We start from the raw sequence: 23,854 nt of genomic DNA, 5'->3' as shown, positions 1-23,854 counted from the left end.
CCTTTTGGAATGGTTCTGCCTAACCCCATATAAACCAGAGTCCCCCTCATGAATGTGAGAGGGGTTCAGTAGTTTTGTGTGGATTTTTTTGTGGGCTTGTGATTGTCTTCTTTAGGTCTAGCTAATTTATGTTCAATATGAAGTCTCTCTTGAGTCTTAGGATACTGTTCTTTCATGATGCAGTACTCCTGAACTCAGGAGTGTGAGCTACAAGGCAAAGGAGGATAGAGAACCCCTAAATGGGAGCGTAACTCAGGAGAAGGTATTGTGGAGAAAAGATCCCTTTGTGGAGAGAGTCAGTATGGAAAAGGATCCCATAGATGAGGGAAAAGCCCTTGTGAGGTTCACCCTGCACTTGGAAAACCCAAGCAGTGAAAGGGATACAGGGAGTTGTAAATGTAAGGCTGTGTTGAAATGCTGTTTACTTGATACTGTATAACCTTTAGCGAGAAAGACTGCCTCAAAGCCCTATATGGTTTGTACAAGTTTTCGGAGAATTCCATATCAGCTTCTGAGTTTTACTAGTGAAGCATGAAATCTATGCCCGGGCCTTGAATGGAACCAGCTCTTTGGAGAAGAGTGTGCATGTGCTGAGTGAAGGAGGGGTGAGGATCGGAAGACAAAACAAGTGTTCCATGAGCCCTTGATGACAGCCACTAAGCCATTTACGGCTGGTTTCTATATAAGGCATCTTAAATGTAGGAGCATTGGAATAACATATGTAGCGCTATTCTATAAACCACGGCTATAGTAAGATGTAAGGGCATAGCCAGACCTCGAGGTGAGGGGGCACTGTTTAGCTGCCTCCCCCTACCTCCCCCTGCCGTCGCAACTGCACCCCCCCCCCCGCCGCCGCAACCACCACCCGCCCGCCCCCTGCCCCACCGCCGCATCAGGTACCTTGTTTGCTGGCGGGGGTCCTCAATCCCCGCCAGCCGAAGAGTCCTCTTCAGCACTGGTCGACTCCGGCGCCTTCGTGGTGTGATCATCTGTTTCTGACGCCTTATGTCCTGCACAGTGCATGTAGCCCCTTGCAGGACATAAGGTGTCAGAAACAGATGATCACACCACGAAGGCGCCAGAGTCGACTGGCGCTGAAGAAGAATCTTTGGCTGGCGGGGATTGGGGACCCCCGTCAGCAAACAATGTACCTGATGCGGCGGCGGGGCGGGGGTCAAATGTAGAGGGGGCCAGGGCGTAATCTGTGGGGGCCCATGCCCCCATTGCCCCACGTAGCTACACCCCTGGTAAGACGTGGTTTGTAGAATAGCGCTTAGGCCGGAGGAACTCATGTACATTTAGGTGTGGCCATTTATGCCACTGAAAACCTGGTGTAAATGACCACACCTGAATGTAGGCCACGCCCCCTTTTCAGCTATGCACATTGGAATTTGTGAGTGCCTCTTTTTAGAATATGCCTAAAAAGAAATGCATGTAAATTCTAATTATTGCCAATTATTGTACCGGGGCTGGCTGGGTTCACATCAGGCTCTGCAACTTAGATTAAATAATTACATTTTCAGCCTATTTACAACCCAAACTTTTACTGACTGCTGCTCAGTCTGTCTTCAGGAACCAGTCGTCAATCTTACTTTGAACTTCTTGGATGGAGAAAGGAAATTTTATCTTTCCTTCGCATTGCAAATAACTCTCCTCATGCCCTGTGATCGAAGCTGGATCCCTATTTACATCTAACCCTCCTGGACAAGAAAGAAAAAGCCTACAGCAATCTGCATCAACTGGACCATCCAAGGATATCAGAACCAGAAACTCTAAAATTCATACCTGCAATCCGTGAGTCAAAACTTTATTTTAACTATTTATTTCTAAAACTCTGAATCTGTTAGATTCCTTAAAACTAAAGGCAAATATCATCAATGCCCTCTACAAAGCAATTCACGTAGAAGTGCTAAGTGTGCAGCCATTTGCTTTTGGTTGTTCCTAGAAGCCTTTGATCTCACAGGCCTGATCTGAATTTAGAACTTTAAAAAGGTCTGCTTCTTTCAGAATATTTAAAGCCTTAACCCTGCATTTGCCAACTAGTAAGATTGTGAACTCCACAGAGTGGACAGAAGTGCCATCCAGTGAAATTTTGCCTATCTAATTTCTGACACAAAAAATGTGCATTGGGCTCAAACATCAATCAAGTATCCCAGTGGTGTGTGGGAGAGGAAACCATAACCCCCATAAACCAAAGAGAAGGCAAAATTGCAAGAGGTCAAACACCCACATAACAGTATTTAAAAAGATCACCTCATTGCCACACCAAAACTACCCCCAGACCACCCTTGGGAACCATAGGACCGGTGAATGCCAGATCAGCTGCAAAGAAATCCTCGGTGATCCATGATGCCATAAATGAACAGCATCTTGACATCCTAAGAATAAGTGAAACCTGGCTAGATGAAAGTGGGGGTTTACCACTGGCTGAACTATGCCCAACAGGTTTCAACATCCAACATCAACCAAGACCAGGAAGACGAGGTGGAGGGGTAGCAGTCTTGGTCCGGGATACAGTCAAACTGCACAGAATATCCATCCCTCAAAAATAGTGCAGGAAAAACTGGTGCTATATTGCGGTAAATCTATACAGCGTCATTTTGTTTTGTTCTGAAGCAGATGATATGAACAAAATCTGAAAACATCAAAAGCAGCACGAAGTCCCGGAGGAAGCCACTTTTATGGTGAAACGGTGGCGCCGTTGGACTAAAGCTAAGTGTTGTTTTGCATTTATAAATTTAGGCTGAACGATATTTATGAGCGCTTTTGACTTAACCTATGAGTGAATACAAGTTAGAATCTATTTGGAAGCACAGTAGTAGCACGTAAAAAAACAAAGAAAAATAAGGAGAAATTTCGAACCCCCATGATAGACACTATCAATGGCCAATATCAGGCACGTTGTATACCTAGGACGTAAGGTCCGATAGGTTCTGAGGGGTTTTCTCCTTTATACAAATACATTAGTTTGGATTAGCCATTTTCCTGGTGTTGTTTTTTTCATTTTGTACAGAATATCCATCCCCCAGCTACATGAATCTGAAACTCTTTTAATACAACTGGAAGAGGAGAAACCAATCTGGCTGCTCAAGGTTTACAGAGCACCTCGTAACAACACATTATTTGTGTAAGAACTCCAAGACCTGATTACTGCTGGGTACACTCTGGCGCTACATAAATTAATTATATTTTTATTGTGCTGGATATGACAGTGCGCTAGGGGTGGGAAGTACCCAGGGCTGCTGCGGTAGCCCGGCGGTACTTCCTGTTCAGCGAGTGGTAAGTCCATATTGGGCTTACCAATGCTTAGTAAAAGAGGTTCTGAGTGCATCCTGGACCCCTAAATAAATAAATAAACACATTTTTTGCTTGTATTGGGCTAGATTCTATAAATGGTGCCTAGAATCTAGGCATGTCTGACAGAGAAGCCTAGGCATGTTCTATAAGATGTGCTTAAATTCAAGCACGAGAATATGCCTGGGCCGGGCAGATACGCCTAAATCTAGGTGCGTCCATTTACGCTAGTAAAAAGCCGGTGTAAATGCTCACGCCAACATCTACGTGCTGGTGCAAATTCGGTAACAGTGCACGTAGACGTGATTGATAGGCCCGGCACGCCCACAGTCTGCCCATGACCGTGCCCCCATTTTGGCTGCATGCGTAGGGATTCAGACTGTGCGCATCGGAATTTATGTGCCACTTTGCGGAATATGCCTGGCAAAGTGCGTGGGCAAATTCTTATTAAGACCTATTAATGTTGCTAATTGGTCGTTATCGGCCAATAAACACCACTAGGTGGCACATAGGTCTCCGCTCGCCATGCACAGAATCCGGAGGAAGAAAGTTCTCACCTTCAAAAGCTAGTCAAAAATATATTAAGTTAGCCCAATAAAAAAGTATCATCTTATTTTCTTTTTTGTCATGCTTTATTTCTAGTTATATTTACAATTGTTATTTATGGGGATGGCTTTATAAGCATGGACTCAACATTCAAAGCTGATATTCAAAGCTATTTAACTGGCCAGACATGGCCCCTGACTGGTTACATAGCGTATTGGTGCCTAACTACTAATATTCAGCGGAGATAACTGGTTATCTCTGTTGAATATTATCAGTTAGTACCTAGCATACAACCGGCAATATCATACTGCTAGACCCCAGATCACACCCTTCCTACCTCAGACAGCTTGAAAATCCTCGGTATTACAATGGACCGTAACTTAACACTAGAGAGCCAAGTGGCATCCACAACAAAGAAAATGTTCCACTCAATGTGGAAACTCAAACGATTGAAGCAATTCTTCCCGAGGGAAACATTTCGCAACCTGATACAATCAATGGTACTAAGCCACTTAGATTACTACAATGGAATTAATGCAGGTTGTAAAGAACAAACCTTAAAGAAAGTTCAGACCACTCAAAGCAGGGCAGCTAGGCTGAAAAACTACACTGGCTCCCAATCAAAGAACGCACCACCTTCAAAATCTGCACCCTGGTTCACAAAATCATCTACGGAGAAGCCCCAAGTTACATGACAGACTTGATCGACTTACCAATTAGAAATACATCCGAATCAACACAATCTTATCTAAATCTGCAGTACCCAAGCTGCAAAGGATTTAAATACAAAACAACTTACGCATCTAGTTTTTCCTACATAAGCACACAACTGTGGAACGCATTACCATAAGCCTTGAAAACGACGTATGACCACCTAAACTTCAGGAAATCAATAAAAACCAACCTGTTTAAAAAGGCATACTCTACCGATCCAACTTAAATGCCTAATCTCTGCAACACAACCAAACTAAAGCACGTAATGGACATAACACAACTCTTCCGTTCTCCGATACCCTAATGTGGCTGTGCCACATGATCTTACCACAACATCACCCTGTATTTGTTCACACCAGAGCCTGCAATGGCCTCTCTGGAACTACTGGTACTACAAATAGGTGGGAAAATGTGGGATACAAATGTAATAAATAAATAAATACATACATCTTATCTGGTTAGGCACCGGTATTCAGAGCCTACCCAGATAAGCTTAGCAGTCAAATAGGACCATATAAATAGCTGTCCTATCTTTAACCGCTAAAAACGTTAGGGGCCCTTTTACTAAGCTGCGTGGATGCCTACATGTGCCCAATGCATGTCAATTTGGAGTTACCACCCGGCTACCGCATGGCCCTTGTGGTAATTTCATTTTTGACACGTGTCCACTACGCGTGCTGGAAAATAATTTTTATTTTCTGGCGCACAGCAGAAACTGGTTGGTAATCGTCATTCTACGCATGTAGACAATTACCACAGAATTAACACATGAGACCTTACCGCTAAGCCAATGGCTGGCAGTAAGGTCTGAGACCCAAAATGGACGCGCCAATTTTTATTTTGCCGCGTATCCATTTAAGACAAAAATAAAAAAGGCCTCTTTTACAGGCACACTGAAAAATGGATCTACGCTTACCCAAAACATGCGCCTACACTAGTGCAGCCCATTTTTCGGCGCACCTTATTAAAAGGCCCCATAATCAGTTACCCCAGGATTCTATATATCGTGCATTAATTTCCGTGCAGAAATTGAAACATATTCAATAACAGCATTCCTAACTTAATTGGTTAACTAATCAGCGCTGTCAATTGGATGTTAACAAGCAATTATTAGCACTAATTGGCATTAAGATTTACTCACACAACTCGCTAAGCATATTCTGTAACATGGTGCACTTACATGCTAAGTTGCGTAGTTGAAAAGAGGGCATCGTGTGGGCGTTTCGAAAATCTATGCACTTTTTTTTATAGAATACACTCATTCTGCGCCTAATTTAGGCGATGGGATTTATGTCAAATAAAATGTGGCGTAAAAGGCCACGACTAAATTTGGTCACGTGGAGAGGCGCTCGGCATATTCTATATACCGCACGGACATCTAAGCCTATTCTACAAAACATCGGTGTGCTTTAGAGAATATGCCTAGGTGTACTTTTTTTCCACGTGGAAATTTCAGGCGCCATATGGAGAATCTAACCCTTAGCATTGAATATTGACATAGCCAGTTAACTTTATAGTGATGAAAACCCTGCAGATTTTCAATGCCAGCTGCCGGATGTGGCCCAGCATTGAATATCCAGGTTTAACGCCAGTGATGGACAGCAAACGCGCTGCCCCCCGCAGGCTGAATATTCGGGCCCCTGAATCTTATTTCTCATCAAGAACAAAATAAATATCAGGGAAAGGGAATTGGGACTTGATATACTGCCTTTCTGAGGTTTTTGCAACTACATTCAAAGCGGTTTACATATATTCAGGTATTTGTTTTGTACCAGGGGCAATGGAGGGTTAAGTGACTTGCCCAGAGTCACAAGGAGCTGCAGTGGGAATTGAACTCAGCTCCCCAGGATCAAAGTCCACTGCACTAACCACTAGGCTACTCCTCCACTACCAACATTCCATCTAGAATCTCAAATAGTAGCAACCACTAGGCTATTCTTCCACTCCTTGGGATTCCGGAATCTTGCTATTCTTTGGGGTTCTACATGGAATGTGGCTACTCTTTGAGACTGTGCATGGAATGTTGGTAGTGTGGGAAACAAACTCAACTTCTGATTAGTTTTATTCCTCCCCCTCCCCCCCTGCAGTCCTGGATTTGAGTGATTTGGTGATTTGAAGCACCCTCAGATTTTATTTTATTTTAATTAATTAATTAATTTGTTTATTTATTTATGACATTTATATCCCACACTATCCCAAACAAGTTTGAGTGCAATGTGGCTTACAATAAACAGTATAAGATACATAACAAAGAATAATGCATAAGAAAGTTTGTTGTAAGAATCCAATTTTACAATACCGTATCATAAACATACTGGGATAACTATGGATGTTTAACATTTAGAAAATCTGTTATGAATGAGAAACTGTACATGAAGCAAAGAGAAAGTTAATGGTAAATAGAGTAATAACCAACTCAGGTAATAATTAATTGAGATATGGTTGTTCTTTGTGAGGGTTTGTTTGAATATTATTATTTATTGCATTTGTACCCCACATTATCCCACCTTTTTGCAGGCTCAATGTGGCTTACAGAGTAGGGTTATGATAAAGTCAGTACATGGTTTAAATACAGTTGATCATAAGCTGAGGTAAAAGAGGATTTAGATAGGCGGATGTTGGGTATGTTGTGTGAGAAGTGTTTTAGGTGTGCTTGGGTGGTTTGGGGGATGATTTGTATCATTGAGGGTGACTTGTGTAAGCTTTGTTAAAGAGGTGTGTTTTCAGAGCTTTGCGGAAGCTGGTTAGATTGTTCATGGATTTCAGAGCCTTGGGTAACGCATTCCAAAACTGTGGAACGATTTGAGAATTTTGTGGAATCTAGTATATTCCTGTATATTTCTTATTTTGAATGGTAAAGAGTTCCACCATTTCGTTCTTAGGTAAGTGAAGTCTGCAGAGTGGCCAGTTTTGTAGATCACTTTTTTTTTGCAATTTGGGAGGTGTAGCCTGAGATAGTTTCTTGCCTATATGATATTATTATATAGGCCTTCTGTAAAATGAGAAGGCTTTGGCTGCCATGAGCCGCAATAGATCGGACATGTAGCAGAGAAGGTTAGCAGTGTTCCATCTTGTAGGTCAACTAACAGAATTGCTCAGTGTAGACTATTGGAGACTCTCTCAACTGCGTCACATTTGTACCCTGAACCATTCCAAAACTTGAAAGGTTCAGTTGCATCAGTTTAATTAACTTAACTCCCAGTGAGAATGGCTGTGGATTTATACCTTAGGAAGTATTTAGGTGAAAGTTCAAAACAAGTAACAGTGGCGTTTTGTGATGTGATAAACCTAATTATGACACAATTCTTCAGATTAAATGTAATGCTACCACCTGGTGGAAACAATACAAATTACACTTAAATTCAGGATCAAGCTACTCCCATATTATTTTATTATGTAATGCTACCACCTGGTGGACAAAATACAAATTACACTTAAATTCAGGATCAAGCTACTCCCATATTATTTTATTTATTTGAATTCATAATTTATTATTTTTTAATTAACTTAGCTGCCAGTGAGTATGACTATGGATTTACAGTTTAGTAAGTATTTAGGTGAAAGTTCAAAATCAAGAACAGTGGTCTTTTGTGATGTGACAGAGCAACTTTTAAACTAAAATGGGGGGGAGGGGGAGGGCGAGCTGACAGTCACCAGGAGCACATGGTTCGGTATGGAGTATCCTTGAAGGATACCATTGAAACAGGACATTTAGGGTATCCCAACAGAGAGGTTTCAACAGTGATGAAAGACAGCCAGAAGTGTTTAAGGGGAGAGCACTACTACTACTATTTAGCATTTCTATAGCGCTACAAGGCGTACGCAGCACTGCACAAACATAGAAGAAAGACAGTCCCTGCTCAAAGAGCTTACAATCTAATAGACAAAAAATAAATAAAGTAAGCAAATCAAATCAATTAATGTGAACGGGAAGGAAGAGAGGAGGGTAGGTGGAGGCGAGTGGTTACAAGTGGTTACGAGTCAAAAGCAATGTTAAAGAGGTGGGCTTTCAGTCTAGATTTAAAGGTGGCCAAGGATGGGGCAAGACGTAGGGGCTCGGGAAGTTTATTCCAGGTGTAGGGTGCAGCGAGACAGAAGGCGCGAAGTCTGGAGTTGGCAGTAGTGGAGAAGGGAACAGATAAGAAGGATTTATCCTTGGAGCGGAGTGCACGGGAAGGGGTGTAGGGAAGGACGAGTGTGGAGAGATACTGGGGAGCAGCAGAGTGAGTACATTTATAGGTTAGTAGAAGAAGTTTGAACAGGATGCGAAAAAGGATAGGGAGCCAGTGAAGCGACTTGAGGAGAGGGGTAGTATGAGTAAAGCGACCCTGGCAGAAGACGAGACGGGCAGCAGAGTTTAGGATGCAAATTATCCCCTTCAACTTCTAAGCAGCTTGTAGATACAAGGGAAAAACACAATTTGAAGTGTCTGTATACAAATACTGGAAACCTAAAAAGTAAGATGGCAGAATTAGAGTGTATAGCACTAAATGAAGAAGTAGATATAATAGGCATCTCAGAGACCTGGTGAAAGGAAGACAATCAATGGGACACAGTGTTATTAGGGTAAAAATTATATCGCAATGATAGAATAGATCAAATTGGAGGGGGAGGTTGCGCTATATATTAAAGAGGGATTTGAGTCAAACAAAGTAAGCATTCTACATGTGTGAAGGGAAGAAGTATACTAGTAGGACTGTACTACCGTCCGCCAGGACAGAATGAACAGACAGATGAAGAAATGTTTACAGAAATTAGGAATGCTGGCAAACTGGCGCATTGATTTTTGTAGACTTGGATCTGTTGGAAGCAAGGTTTGTGACTTCAAAACACGGGAGTTCATTGTTTAGGACAGGGCTTCCAAAATTGGCTTAGGATCCTACAGTCAGTCCAGTTTTCAGGATCCAGAGAGAATATGCATGAGATAAATTAACATGTGTCGGAGGCCCAGCATGCGAATATATATCTCAAGGATTTTCATTGTGGTTGTCCTGAAAACTGAACTGGCTGTGGGATTTGGAGAACAGACTTGGGAAGTAATCAATTAGGAACCTTGATGTCTCTACCGCAGGGAAGTACCAAAAATAGATGTTTTGGAAAACAAATGCTGAAAAGAAGCATTTGGGAGTTGATTTTACTTGCCTGATGTTAATGCTGGATGATAGGGGCCAATGTTGTAACTAGGTGTCCATAGCATTAAGGGATTAGAATGTTATATGTGAAAATATAGGAAGAGGTTAAAAGCCAGTGCGTTTTTTTCTAGCAAAAAAGGTGCAGGTACTCAAATGCTAGGCCACCCTTCAGGGGTGGGGTGATCACTGAGGGACCCACCCCACAGTAGCCAGGCCCCTTGCAGCCAGTCACAGAATCTATGACAAGGCAGAATTCGTCTGTAGAGCCTATGCTCTTTCATTAAAACTTGAGGTTCATGGGTCAATTTTAGCAGACAATAGAAAAGCTGTCGGTACTCAGTACCCCCAAGTACCCCCTCCAAAAAAAGCCCTGTTAAAAGCACACTGGTTCTTAAATTGCCGTATTGCCAGGTGTGTGGCAAAGGAAGGACATTTATGTGCAGTCATTGTAGGTACTGTTTATGTGAATTTAGAAAGGCGTCAAATGATCCCTACAGCAGTAGATAAAATCTGACGGTGTTTTGTAAGTTGGACAGGAAGGATGAACAAGACACATGAACTCAACAAACTGTGTAGTACTTCAACAATTCCTTACATTGTTTTCAGAGCTACCTCTACAGAGCACGTTGGGTTCAAGACACTATCACTAAGGAGAAATTCACAAAAAGGCTCTCTCCAAGGCAAAGCAAAGGTTCCTCAGTTCTTCTTTCATATGGTCGAGGGCATTCTTGATTTTGGGGGGTGAATCAAGAACCTCAATGCTGCAGGTAAACGGATCATAATGAACAGAGAAGGGTCTTTTAATCTTCAGAGTGTATTGCCTATGGAAAACAGAAACACAAAAAGCTTTTTTGTGAAAAGTGTTAACAGGAAGCTCAATAAGGTAGAAAAATCATAAACTGTCAGTGCATGAGAAAGAGAGAGAAAAACCTTTTAATGGACAGAGGAAACAAAAGCAGCTTTATCCAATTTAGTCCTGGATAGATTATTGTCAAATTTCTTGCTTCAGTGAGTGGTCTTGGTGTATAACATCAGCAAAATTCGCCCCTTCCTGTCTGAGCACACCACCCGAACTCTCATCCATTCTCTCATTACCTCTCGCCTTGACTACTGCAACCTTCTCCTCACTGGCTTCCCATTTTGCCACCTATCCCCCCTTCAGTCCATTCAAAACTCTGCTGCACGTCTTATCTTCCGCCTGAACCGGTACACTCATATCACCCCTCTCCTCAAGTCACTTCACTGGCTTCCAATCAGGTACCGCATACAGTTTAAGCTTCTCCTTTTAACCTACAAATGCACTCGATCTACAGCCCCTCCCTACCTCTCTACCCTCATCTCCCCTTACATTCCTACCCGTTACCTCCGTTCTCAAGACAAATCCCTCCTGTCAGTACCCTTCTCCACCACCACCAACTCCAGGCTCCGCCCTTTCTGCCTCGTCTCACCCCATGCCTGGAATAAACTCCCTGAGCCCATACGCCAGGCCCCTTCCCTGCCCATCTTCAAAGCCTTGCTCAAAGCCCACCTCTTCAATGTCGCCTTCGGCACCTAACCATCATACCTCTATTCAGGAAAACTGGACTGCCCCTACCTGACATTTCGCCCTTTAGATTGTAAGCTCCTTGGAGCAGGGACTGTCCTTTATGTCAATTATGTTAATCTGTACAGTGCTGCATCAGTGGCGTAGCCAGAATGTAATTTTTGGGTGGGCCAGTGGGTAGGTTGGGTGGGCATGCATTTCTTCTTCCCTTCTCTACCCCCCCCCCCATGAACTTTAAAAGTTAAATACTATAAATTTGAACCCATCCCCACCCCACCCCGACATCCCATCTGAGCCCCCCTGCACGACCCAGTCCCCACCTGCCTACCAGCTCCACGATCGACGAGCAGACGACCCTCGTCTTCCATCCGTCATCGAGTCTTAAAAAAAAAAAAAAAGCCGGAGAAACGCCTCACGTCTGCTGTGCACTGCTGTAAAACAAGCAGCAAATCGTCTCGTCGGTCCTTCCTTCACTGTGTCCCGCCCTCTGATGTAACTTCCTATTTCCGCAAAGGCGGGCACAGTGAAGGAAGGACCGACGAGACGATTTGCTGCTTGCTTTACAGCAGTGCACATGCACAGCAGACGCGAGGTGTTTCTCCGGGCTTTTTTTTTTAAAGACTCGATGCCGGATGGAAGACGAGGGTCGTCTGCTCGTCGATCGTGGAGCTGGTAGGCAGGTGGGGACTGCAGTGCCAGCAGAGCACCCCCCTCCCCACCTGCTGACACCCGGGGCTGGGCGGGCCTGGAGGGAAACTGGCTGGGCCTGGGCCCGTCCAGGCCCACCCGTGGCTACGCCCCTGCGCTGCATAACCCTAGTAGCACTCTAGAAATGTTAAGTAGTAGTAGTAGTATATGAGTGTGTGGAGAAGAGTGGTAGGGTCACTGATTTTGCTTATTTAAAACACTTCTAAATGGATTCCTCCACTTCAAACAAAAGTCACCCAAAGTGATTTACAATTTTAAAAAAACACGAAGACTCTCACATAAAAGCAGATAGAGAACAATCAAACCAGGAAATTAAAAAAAATAAAATCCTGAAATCTAGACAAAAACAATAACCCCCAGAGTCTATATATGGCGTGCAAATTTTCACATGCAAAATTGCATGCTATCCTGAGATGTGTATGTAACTAAATTGGTTAATGAGTCAGTTAGCACCAATAATTGGGTGCTAACAATCAATGACTGACATTAATCGGCAACAATTTGGATTTATGTGTGCATCTTGCTAGGTGCTATTCTATAAGCTGCAAAGGACTGAAATACAAATCAGCTTACGCATCAAGTTTCTCCTACTGTGGATCGCATTACCAAAAGCAGTGAAAACTACGTACGACCACCTAAACTTCCGGAAAAAAAACTAAAAACTAACCTGTTTAAAAAGGCATACGCTACCGATCCAACATAAATGCCTGATCTCTGCAACACAACAAAACAAAAGTACGTAATGGACATAACACAACTCTTCCGTTGTACGACTCAGTAATGTGGCTGTACCACATGAACTCTATCTAACCACAATATCACTTTGTATTTGTTTACACCAGAGTCTGCAAACGCCTCTCCGGTACTATGTAAGCCACATTGAGCCTACAAATAGGTGGGAAAATGTGGGATACAAATGTAACAAATAAATAAATAAATTACACACACAAATCATACAGCATGAAACTCAAAAGGGGGCATGGCAATGGGGGGGGGGGGGCATGGGTGGATCAGGTGCACTCACTAAAGATGCACGCAGTATTACTGAATACCAGGGATCTATGCCTAAATTACGTACCAGGATTTACACCAGGTTTCAGTTGGTATAAATCCTCGTGCCTAAAGTTTGGCGCAGAAATCAGCTCATTTAAGCTCTAGGTATTGGCAAATTTGTTCCTGTGGGCCTCTCATTCTGATCCTCCCTTCCTTGCATCAAAGAAAAAATCAGGAGGCCTGAGGCCCACCACCGCTGTAGCCCCCCCCCCCCAGGCCCATCTGTGCTGGTCCCTGGTGGTCTAGGAGGAAACAGGCCTCGAGCGCACACCATTTTTTTAAACTGGGATTTATTTACTGGGATTTATTAACCACCTTTATGAAGAGATTCACCCAAGGTGGTGTACAGCAGGTACAAAAAACTTACAATTTTGCTAACAGCATAACAATAGTAAAATAATCAAGAACATACACAATAAATGAGGTAAATTTGAAAACAATAAAATGAAACCTAAAGATAGAAATACTGTGAAACAGTATCAAAAATATACACATTTAACAGAAGTGGAACTCAAATACCATAGATATAATACAATGTTACCATAATACTATTCCGTAATTTCTAGCAAGGCACTAACCCAGTAGTAATGGTTTTGCTGGGTTAACACGGAAGCCCTTACGGCCACCTCAATGGGTGGCGGTAAGTGCTTCCCCCCCCCCCCCCACCCCGCGTAATGGCCACATGGTAACAATAATCTTACTGTATGGCCATGTCTTTTTAAGGGTTTTTTTTACCCACTGTGGTAAAACGGGCCCTGGCACGTGGCAAAAATGGCCCTCACCGGTACCGCAGGGCCCTTTTTACTGCAGCTTGGTAGAAGGACCCCTTAACCTTCTATTACTACTACTACTATTTAACATTTCTAAAGCGCTACTAGGGTTACGCAGCGCTGTAGTAGTAGTAGTTCTATTGCCCCAGGCAAAAAATAAGTACCTGTATATAATATGTAAACCATAAATACCGTCCTCTTTCCCATTCCTTAGTATTTAATCCTCTAGTGAATGAAATGCCAATGTACAGACTGACCACTAGGTGCTGCTATTGCATTTCCATGCTGTTTTCTCTCCATAACATGGGACCAAGCTGCTAAAGAAAAACTAATCGGGCTGAAGAGTCACCAGAAAAACATCAGAAAGATCAGTTCAAATAGTAGGCCGACAAATATAATTATTTTTACTGTTTGCTGCCAGTGAGCAATGATTTTTAAGTTATTTCTGCAAAAGATATTCTGTGGAGCAAAGGCTCCAAGGGGACTATGGTTTGCTTTCAGAAAAAAAGAGAGAGAGAATATCGCTACACTCACCTCAGCTGGGATATGGCAGCGTCAAAATTTTCAGAGACAAAATAAATAGGCTGAAAAGTTTGGTCTTGATACGGCTGAACTGCTGTCATTTCAGGATCAAACGGCCTGTATTCTGGGTTATTTGATAGAGCATACTTCAAAAAAAAAAAACAGAGAAACAGTGTTAGAAACCAATGTGTAATAGAACAGATGAATATCTTCACCAGTGGCGTACCAAGGGGGGGGGGGCGGTGGGGGCGGTCTGCCCCAGGTGCACGCCACTGGGGGGTGCCGCGGTGCGTGCCTGTCGGCTGAGTTCGCTAACTTTGCTTGTTCGCTGCAGTTCCCTCTGCCCCGGAACAGGTTACTTCCTGTTCCGGAGCAGAGGGAGCTGCAGCGAACGAGTGAAGTTAGCGAACTCAGCTGACAGGCGCGCACTGCGGCACCCCCCCCCCAGCAGCGTGCACCCTGGGGGGGGTGTCATTTCGCCGGGGGAGGGGGCGCATCGGCGATCCGCCCCGGGTGTCATGCAGGCTAGGAACGCCACTGATCTTCACTGCATTGATTTGCCCCTACTGTACACAGAAAGCCTATCACTTTGGCTTGGAATCTTCTCTGTGCAGTTGGTATTTGGGGAGTGGATTCCAAACCCCTCCCTGGTTACCGGGCTCTAAAACAATGATTTAGCACAGAGGCTCTCAAACCTGTCCCTAATTGAGGGTTCCCATATGTCCGGGTTTCCCCGGACATGTCCTCTTTTTGAGGCCGCCGTCGGGAGTCCGGGCGGGTTTCTGAATTTCCTGGATTTGTCCGGGTTTCTTCAGTTCGGGTCATCACATGACCTGTCCTGACTCCTCCTGACCTATAGTATGGAAGCACGCGGCATGGGCCGACGCAGGCAGGCTGCAGCGTCTGTGCGTGTGCCAGCCAGCCTGCCTGCTGATCAGCTGATGATGATCCTCCTTCCTCCTGCACGCTACACGCAGGCGCAGCGCTTTTCACTGCTACTGCCTTCTGCCTGCAGCCGCCGCCATAACCCCAACGACGAGGCTGCATCTGTGCGTGTGTGCCAGCGGCCAGTGCCACCAGCCAGCCTTAGTGGTAACCGTCTGTGTCCCATATCGCAAAGCCAAAGCGCTAAACTATAGGGATCAGCTGCGAAAACAGCGGTGTCTCAAATTATAACGATATAACTGTTCAAGCGGCAGCCTCGCAAGACTTCCATTGAAGTCTTGCACGGGGGGGGGGGGGGGGGGGGGGGGGAAGTGGTGTGACAGGGGGTGAGGAATGTGTCCTTTTTTTTCTTAGGGCAAATATGGTAACCCTACCCTCAATCAATCAGATTCTCAGGATATCCTCAATGAATATTCATCACATAGATTTGCTTGCACTGGATGCAGTGCATGTAAATCTATTTCCTGTATATTCATTGCAGATATCCTGAAAATCTGACTGGCCGCCCCCCTCCCTCCCAACAAGTATGGGTTTGTGAACCTCTGGTCTAGGAAGTGTTATAGTGGATTGCATCTACAGTGAGGGGGTCCTTTTACCAAGCTGCGGTAAAAGCGGGCCTGCGCTGGCATCTGTGCGTGTTTTTGACGCACGCTGAGGCCCCCTTTTACCGCAGAAGAAATGGCCATGCACCAAGTAAACCACTTGCCACGTGGCCATTTTTTGGGGAGCACTTACCGCCACCCGTTGGAGTGGCAGTTAGGGCTCCAGCGTGAACCCTTTGGTAACCGGGCCGCGCGTGGCACTGCCTGAATACTGCCAGGTAAACACTGGTTCTCCAAAAATAGTGGCATGTGCTAGGGGTGGAAACTATTGCCTGGCTGTTGCAGTAGCCCGGCAGTAGTTCCAGATTAGGGAGAGGAAAGCTCGCGTTGGGTTTACCGCCGCTTCGTAAAAGACCCCCTGAATTCTTACTGGTTGGAGTTATTTCTCCCCCCCCCCCCCACCACCCACCACCCTGTGCTTGGAAAAATATTCTTCCTGACTTTCTTGACCAACTTCCTGGAAGGTTTTTTTTTTTCTTAATATCACGTAAACCAAAAGTAATTCCAAAGTGCCAATTTATTTACAAGAAGAGAAGTCAAGGCAGTTATAGAAAGGCTTTCTACAGGTAAAAAAAAGAACCAGAGTTTACAGGATATGCAGAATTCTCTACCATATACATGTATAAAAGTATCCGAGAGGAGCGATACTACATATATTTTATAGTGAATAAAGTAGGCATTCTAGTGGATAGTATTGGGTGGAGTTTGGGATTCGCAGGTACGTTTTGCAAAATGCAAAGTCTATTTGCCTGATCTGGCAGATATGGAGGGGCATAATTGAACAAAAACGTCTATCTCCATGGGCGTTTATGTCCGAGAACGGGTCCATGAAGGGGCGGACCGAACTGTATTTTCGAAAAAAATAGACGTCCATGTTTTATTCGACAATTTGTGAGCTGGGCGTTTTTGTTTTTCAGTGATAATGGAAAATGAAAGCGCCCAGCTCAAAAACGAATAAATCCAAGGCATTTGTTCGTGGGAGGGGCCAGGATTCATAGTGCACTGGTCCCCCTCACATGCCAGGACACCAACCGGGCACCCTAGGGGGCACTTTTACAATAACAAAAAAAAGGTAAAAGAGCTCCCAGGTGCATAGCACCCTTCCCTTGTGTGTTGAGCCCCCCAAATCCCCCTCAAAACCCACTGCCCATAAGTCTACACCATTACTATAGCCCTAAGGGGTGAAGGGGGGCACCTACATGTGGGTACAGTGGGTTTGGGGGGGGTTGGACGACTAATAAGCATTAAGCAGCACAATTGTAACAGGTAGGGGGGGATGGGCCTGGGTCCACCTGTCTGAAGTCCACTGCACCCCCTAACAACTGCTTCAGGGACCTGCATACTGCTGCCAGGGAGGTGGGTATGACATTTGATGGTGAAAATAAAAAGTTGTGAAACATCATTTTTTTTGTGGTGGGAGGGGGTTAGTGACCACTGGGGGAGTCAGGAGAGGTCATCCCCGATTCCCTCCGATGGTCATCTGGTCATTTAGAGCACTTTTTTGGGACCTGTTCGTGTGAAAAAAGGGTCCAACAAAAGTGGCCTAAATGTTCGCTAAAAACGCCTTTATTTTTTCGATTATCGCCCTAACGCGTACATCTCTCCTCGGCCGATAACCACGCCCCAGTTCTACCTTCGCCACACCCCCATCAACTTTGTCCGCATCCGCGACGGAGTGCAGTTGAAAACGTCCAAAATCGGCTTTCGATTATACCGATTTATTCGTTTTTGTGAGATAAACGTCTATCTCCCGATTTGGGTCGAAATCTAGGCGTTTTTCTCTTTCGATTATAAGGTGGGTAGTCACCTACGCGGCTTAGTAAAAGGTCCCCAAAGTTAGGCATAGTTAATAGAATATGCTAACGTTCCGTTCTTGCGCCTAAAATTTAGGCATACCCATTTAGGTCACTTAAAACAAATGCCGGGAGTATTCTTTAATAGTGCGCATAGTTTATAGAAACTTCAACTCTGGTTTATTCTATATTTTACTTTTTACTTTGAATTTGGTTGTTTACTGTTTTATTAACTTCTTTGAATGCCCAGTGACCAAATGGTGAAACATATACGAACTGTCAATAAATTAATACAAAGAAAATGTTGCAGTTAACCTCAAAGATGGCTGTGTTAAGTTGCTGGGGCCTAATATTTCCTAAAACATACTATCAGGGAACAGAGGAAGCTGCTAAACACCACAGCACCTTCCTCACCCCTAAAGTGTTATTTTTGCACCTATTTTTTTAAAATAAGTGACCCTTAACATAAAGCATTGCAGAATATACAAATAATTTGAGATGTCTAGATTAGATGTTTCAAATGATTCCCTCTACATGCTGCTGAAAATTGACCTCTTGAGGTTTTTTGTGCATTACCATAGAGACAAATTCCAACGTACGCACTGAATTTATACCAGCCGTTTATGGAATCGACCACAGGATAACACCATTGTATTTTCAATAGCCAAACTCTGTTGCACACTTAAGACCTTTGCCATGGAAAAAGCAAAAAGAATAGATGAGTGAATAACGTCCTTACTGCTGTATGAGTTAGAAAACGACAGAAGGGAGATGAAATGTAAATGCTCCGTCTACCGTAACGCTCAGTTAAGCAGCAGATGTAAAGTCCTCTGTTTAACATTTCCTTTCCAAGTAAGGTCAAGTCTTTTGCTTCTCATAGCCATAAACATAACCTCAAGATTTCAATCTCTTTCTGCTATGATTGGATAAGGAGAGAAGTAGAGTTAAAGCTCTGTCAACCCCTCACCCACACAGGACCCCAATAAAACTGCTGCTTAACCCTTGGTGTTCTTTTGACCTTTAAGTAACCTTAGCTAGCTGTTCACCATTTAACCTAAACATGCCAAAACTGAAAATATGTAAGGACCTAAAACCCTTTACTAGTCTGAAATTATAAAACAGTGCAATAGATTGAATAGCTCCCAACTTTAGTGTGATAGATAATTCTCCTTGGTAAGTGAGGTTGAGTGTATTTAAACTTTTTACATTTGCTTGAGTTTACGAGGTACACAAGACAAGACAGATCATAAAACTGATATCGAACAAGCCTTAAACCAGAAAAAGAACAGCCTATGAAGCTAAGAAAAGATATATAGAATGTACTGACAGTGAAATCCTGCTAAATAAATAAAAATACCAGAGGGGATTGGGGGGGTGGGGATAATTTTCAAAAACATTGGTGAAGGTAGACAATGGTTCATGGGAATCCACGACCTCTGCTCCTACTATGGGGGATTGCACAGCAATATCATACAAAGCCGCGTAGGTGCCTAAGCACGCCCCACGCACGTCAATTTGGAGTTACCACCTGGCTACCGTGTGGCCCGTGTGGTAATTTCATTTTTGACGCGCATCCACTACGCACGCCAGAAAATATTTTTTTTTCTCTGGTGCGCAGTGAAAATCGGGTGGTAACTCCGACTTGACGCACCTAGGCGGTTACCGCACGGTTAACGTGAGAGACCTTATTGCTAAGTTAATGGCTGGTGGTAAGGTCTCAGACCCAAAATGGACGTATGCCAATTTAAATTTTGCTGCACATCCATTTTCGGCGAAAATAAAACAAAGGCATTTTTTACAGGCGCCCTGAAAAATAGATCTACGCACACCCAAAACACACGCCTACACTAACACTGGCCATTTTTCAGAGCATCTTAGTAAAAGGACTCCTCAGTTACCAGAGGTAGGCGGGACCCTTCATGTCTGAAACCAGGATATTACAGACTCCTGCCCTCCTTTGAAGAACCATTTTCTCTGTCCCTTCTTTATTCCTGTCTTTTGTTTTCGCTTTCTCTCTCACTGGCTTTCTGTGCAGTGGTGTAGCCACAGATGGGCCTGGGTGGGCCGGGGCCCACCCACTTAGGGTTCAGGCCCACCCAACAGTAGCACATGTTTAGTGGTAGCTGGTAGGGATCCCAAGCTCTGCCAGCTGAAGACTTCTCCCTGATGGTAATGAAAACGCTACTCTCCAAGATACCGGCACCTGCGCATGCTCCGTTTTCAGCGCATGCCTGCTGCAGACTACCAAGGTGGAGAGAAGCATTTTCCCACCAGCTGAGATATTTTTTTGGTGTGGGGGTGGGGTGGAGGGGGGGAAAACATTTGGTGCCCACCCACTTCTTGCCTAGGCCCACCCAAAATCTGCTGTCTGGCTACGCCCTTGTTTCTATGGGGTCCTTTTACTAAGCTGCGGGAAAAAGGGCCCTGCAGTAGCGGCATGGGCTGTTTTCCCCCTGCAGCAGGGTCCTTTTTACCACAGTGACCCCCTAAAAATGGTCACGCAGTAAGATAACCCTTACAGCGTGGCCATGCAATGAGGAGCACTTACTGCCTACCTACCTAAGGACCAGTGGCGTTCCTGGGGGGGAGGCGGTGGGGGCGGTCCGCCCCGGGTGCACGCCGCCGGGGGGGGGGGGGGTGCTGTGCGCGCCTGCCCTCCATTGTTCCATGCTTCTTCTCTGCCCCGGAACAGGTTACTTCCTGTTCCGGGGCAGAGAAGAAGCATGGAACAACAGAGGACAGGCGCGCGCGGCACCCCCCTGGTGGCGTGCACCTGGCGGGGGGGGGTTTCCTTCTTGGGGGTGTCCTTTCGCCGGGGAGGGGGGTCCGCGCTGCATCAGGGGGGGGGGGCGCTGCACCCGGGGGGCGGGGTGAATCGGCGATCCGCCCCGGGTGCCAGCCCCCCTAGGAACGCCACTGCTAAGGACATTTACAAAAGGAATGGCTTCTTTTTTTGAGCAGGAGTTCAGTCTCCTGCAGCTGCTTTGCCAGCAGTAGTTACATCATGGTGTCCTGACTGAGTGAAATGACAAGGAGTTAACCCCCATATTAAGGAGCATTCACTCTCACCCAAAACGCTAAATGGACTATCCTGTGCACACATCACAAAACCCCATATTTGATGAAAGACTTGATCATATCCATGACTAAGAAATGGCTAAATTCTATGGCCTTTGCTTACCATAAGTTCACCGTACGATGAAAGCAGGCCTGCTCCATAGGCTTTTATACTTCCATTCTGTTTGCAGAGACCAAACTCAATTGTGAACCAATATAGCTGAAATACAAAATATGTTTCGTAAAATAATAAGCTGAACTGTGGTATCAGGAAATATAATAGTGATGTCTGGGAAAAGCATTTGCCGTGCTCTGCTTTTTTGTGCTGATGTAGAAATCGAGTTTCTAAAGGGCTCAAGAATTTCAGAGTATTTTGATGTGTCCCTGGACTTGTAATCTTGCTTTTCTTAGGGAATGCAATGGAGAAAACAGAGCTAGTGGTGCCAGTATGTAATGAGATAAAACCAAGACTATCTGAATATCTGTAATCACTCAGTAATCGTAGAAATAATTTGGTTCATTGGGAACATAAGAGCATAAGTGTTGCCATACTGGGACAGACTGAAGGTCCATCAGGCCCAGTATCCTGTTTCCAACAGTGGCCAATCCAGGTCTCAAGTACCTGGCAAGATTCCAGAACAGTAAAACAGATTTTATGCTGCTTATCCTAGAAATAAGCTGTGGATTTCCCAAACCCATCTTAGTAATGGTTTATGGACTTTTCTTTTCGGAAACTATCCAAACCTTTTTTGAACCTGCTAAGCTAACTGCTTTTACCACATTCTCTGGTAACGAATTCCAGAGGTTAATTACAAGTTGAGGAAAGAAATATTTTCTCTGGTTTGTTTTAAATTTACTACGTAGTAGCTTGATTGTATACACCCTAGTATTTTTGTTGTTATGTATGTTGTACTTGGAGGGGAATTTTTGATATGACATCTAAATCCAATTTTGGACATTTTTCTGAAAATGTCCAAAAATCAAGGATTGATTGTAGTGATTTTTAAACCATTTTGAAAATGGCTATTTCCTAGATGTTTTCTGCTTTGTGCGTTTTTCTTTTGTTACCATTATTGGGAAAAAAATGTCCAATGGAAAATCTCAGAAAAACAACCCATTTAGGGAGGGGACAGCATTCACAGTAGACTGGCCACACAGATATCTCAGCAGAGCAGTGGGGCACCCTAGGGGGCAGTTCATTGGACTTCACATTAAAAGGTCCCAAGTACAGATCTCACAATTACCCCCTTATATTTATTTATTTATGGTTCATTTCTACCCCACATTTTCCCCACAAATGCAGGCACAATGTGGCTTCCATGAATTATAAAAGTTAAAAGATACAACACAAGAATTTTACAGTAGAATAAGGATAAAACGCTAGCAACAATTAGGATGGCTAAACAGCAGAATTACTGATGGAATACACTTTTTCAAAAGGTACGTTTTCAGCAGCTTTTTGAAAAGATGGTGGTCAGCTTGCGATTTTAGGTACAGGGGAAGAGCATTCCAAGTCTTCGGGCTGGAGTAGTGGAAAGTAGAGGCAAAAAGAAGCTTGTATTTAAAACCCCTGCAAGATGGGTAATGTAGTTGTAAAAAGGTGCGTGCTGTTGTGATGGCATTTCTAGGTGGGAGATCTATTAGAGGAATCATGTATTCCGGAGCTAATCCATAGATTATTTTATGTGTCAAAGTGCAGATCTTGAATGCGATTCGTTCTCTCACAGGTAGCCAGTGTACATAAGTACATAAGTAATGCCATACTGGGAAAAGACCAAGGGTCCATCGAGCCCAGCAACCTGTCCACGACAGTGGCCAATCCAGGCCAAGGGCACCTGGCAAGCTTCCCAAACGTACAAACATTCTATACATGTTATTCCTGGAATTGTGGATTTTTCCCAAGTCCATTTAGTAGTGGTTTATGGACTTGTCCTTTAGGAAACCGTCCAATCCCTTTTTAAACTCTGCTAAGCTAACCGCCTTCACCACTTTCTCCGGCAACGAATTCCAGAGTTTAATTATATGTTGGGTAAAGAAACATTTTCTCCGATTTGTTTTAAATTTACTACACTGTAGTTTCATCGCATGCCCGTGTAGCCAGTATAGATTGAAACATAGGGGCTGTGCAGGAACCATGCGCGATCTGCCCAAGATGAGTCTCGCAGCAGTATTCTGGGCAGTCTGGAATTTCCTCAGTAGATGCTCCTGGCAGCCTGCATAAATCCCACTGCAGTAGTCCAGGTGAGACAGAACTAGCCAGTGAACGAGTGTGCGGAAGAACTCTCTGGTGAGACAAAACCTAACACGCCGCAGCTCCATTGTATGGGGAGCCCTCCAAAACCCACCCAAAACCTACTGTACCCAACTGTACACCTCAACAATAACTCTTATGTTTGCAGGTGTTATCTATATGTAAGTACAGTAGGTTTTGAAGGGATCACACTTTACACCACAAATGTAACTGAGTGGCATATGGACCTGTGTCTCCTTCTCTACTGTACTCTAGGCTATTCCAGGAACCTACTTGCTGCTCTAATAGGACTGGCTATAATGTCTGAAGCTGTCACAGAGGCTGGTTTGTACTGTGTCTTTCACATCGTTGGGTGGTGGGAGGGGGTCATGCCTTAATCCCTCCAGTGGTCATCTGGTTATTTAAGGCACTTTTTTGTGACTTTGTCGTGATTGAACCATGTCTAGACCAAACGTCTAACTTTTAGCCCTGGACGTTTTTACTTTGTTCCATTATGGCAGAAAATGCCCAAGTTCTGGGAACATCCAAATCCCACCCCCAACACACCCTCGACATGATTCAACATGCCCCCTTGTGATTTGGATTCACTACAGATGAACTGCATGGAAAAATGCACTAAAAAATGGGTTTCGTACATAGCGATTTGGATGTTTTGGCAAAAAAAGGTTCATCTTCTGCTCTGAACTCTGAGGTGGGGGTCAGGGTCAGAGACTTTCTAAAAGCAGATGAAAAGTGACTGTGCAGGGAGAAGTTTGGTACAATTAAACTATAGATTATGGGGATCTTATCTGGAATATCCTTCCTAATCAAAACTTGCTTGCAATTAAACTATGGCCAATTTAATCCCAAAATCGAGGCTGTTGATCTTTATTGGAATGTGTGGTTGCACATAAATGACAGCGAGCACAAAAATCATCTCGGCTG

At 44.2% G+C, this 23,854-nt stretch overlaps 1 protein-coding gene across 1 annotated transcript in view; it reads right to left on the bottom strand.

Annotated features, from left to right (window-relative positions):
• Positions 1–10,344: 10,344 nt before the first annotated feature.
• LOC115477798 (tyrosine 3-monooxygenase-like) overlaps positions 10,345–23,854 on the bottom strand; it is a 40,719-nt gene continuing 27,209 nt past the window's right edge. The window contains exons 10-12 of the mRNA XM_030214885.1: positions 20,804–20,899; positions 14,295–14,428; positions 10,345–10,507 (exon numbers count right to left, since the gene is read on the bottom strand). Of these exons, the coding sequence (XP_030070745.1) occupies positions 10,345–10,507; positions 14,295–14,428; positions 20,804–20,899 (393 nt within the window). The remainder of the gene's footprint in view (positions 10,508–14,294; positions 14,429–20,803; positions 20,900–23,854) is intronic.

This window comes from Microcaecilia unicolor, chromosome 9 (genome assembly GCF_901765095.1).
Source record: "Microcaecilia unicolor chromosome 9, aMicUni1.1, whole genome shotgun sequence".
Lineage (NCBI taxonomy): Eukaryota > Metazoa > Chordata > Amphibia > Gymnophiona > Siphonopidae > Microcaecilia > Microcaecilia unicolor.
The sequence above is the reverse complement of the archived record's forward strand: the minus strand, read 5'-3'. Positions and strand labels throughout refer to the sequence as shown.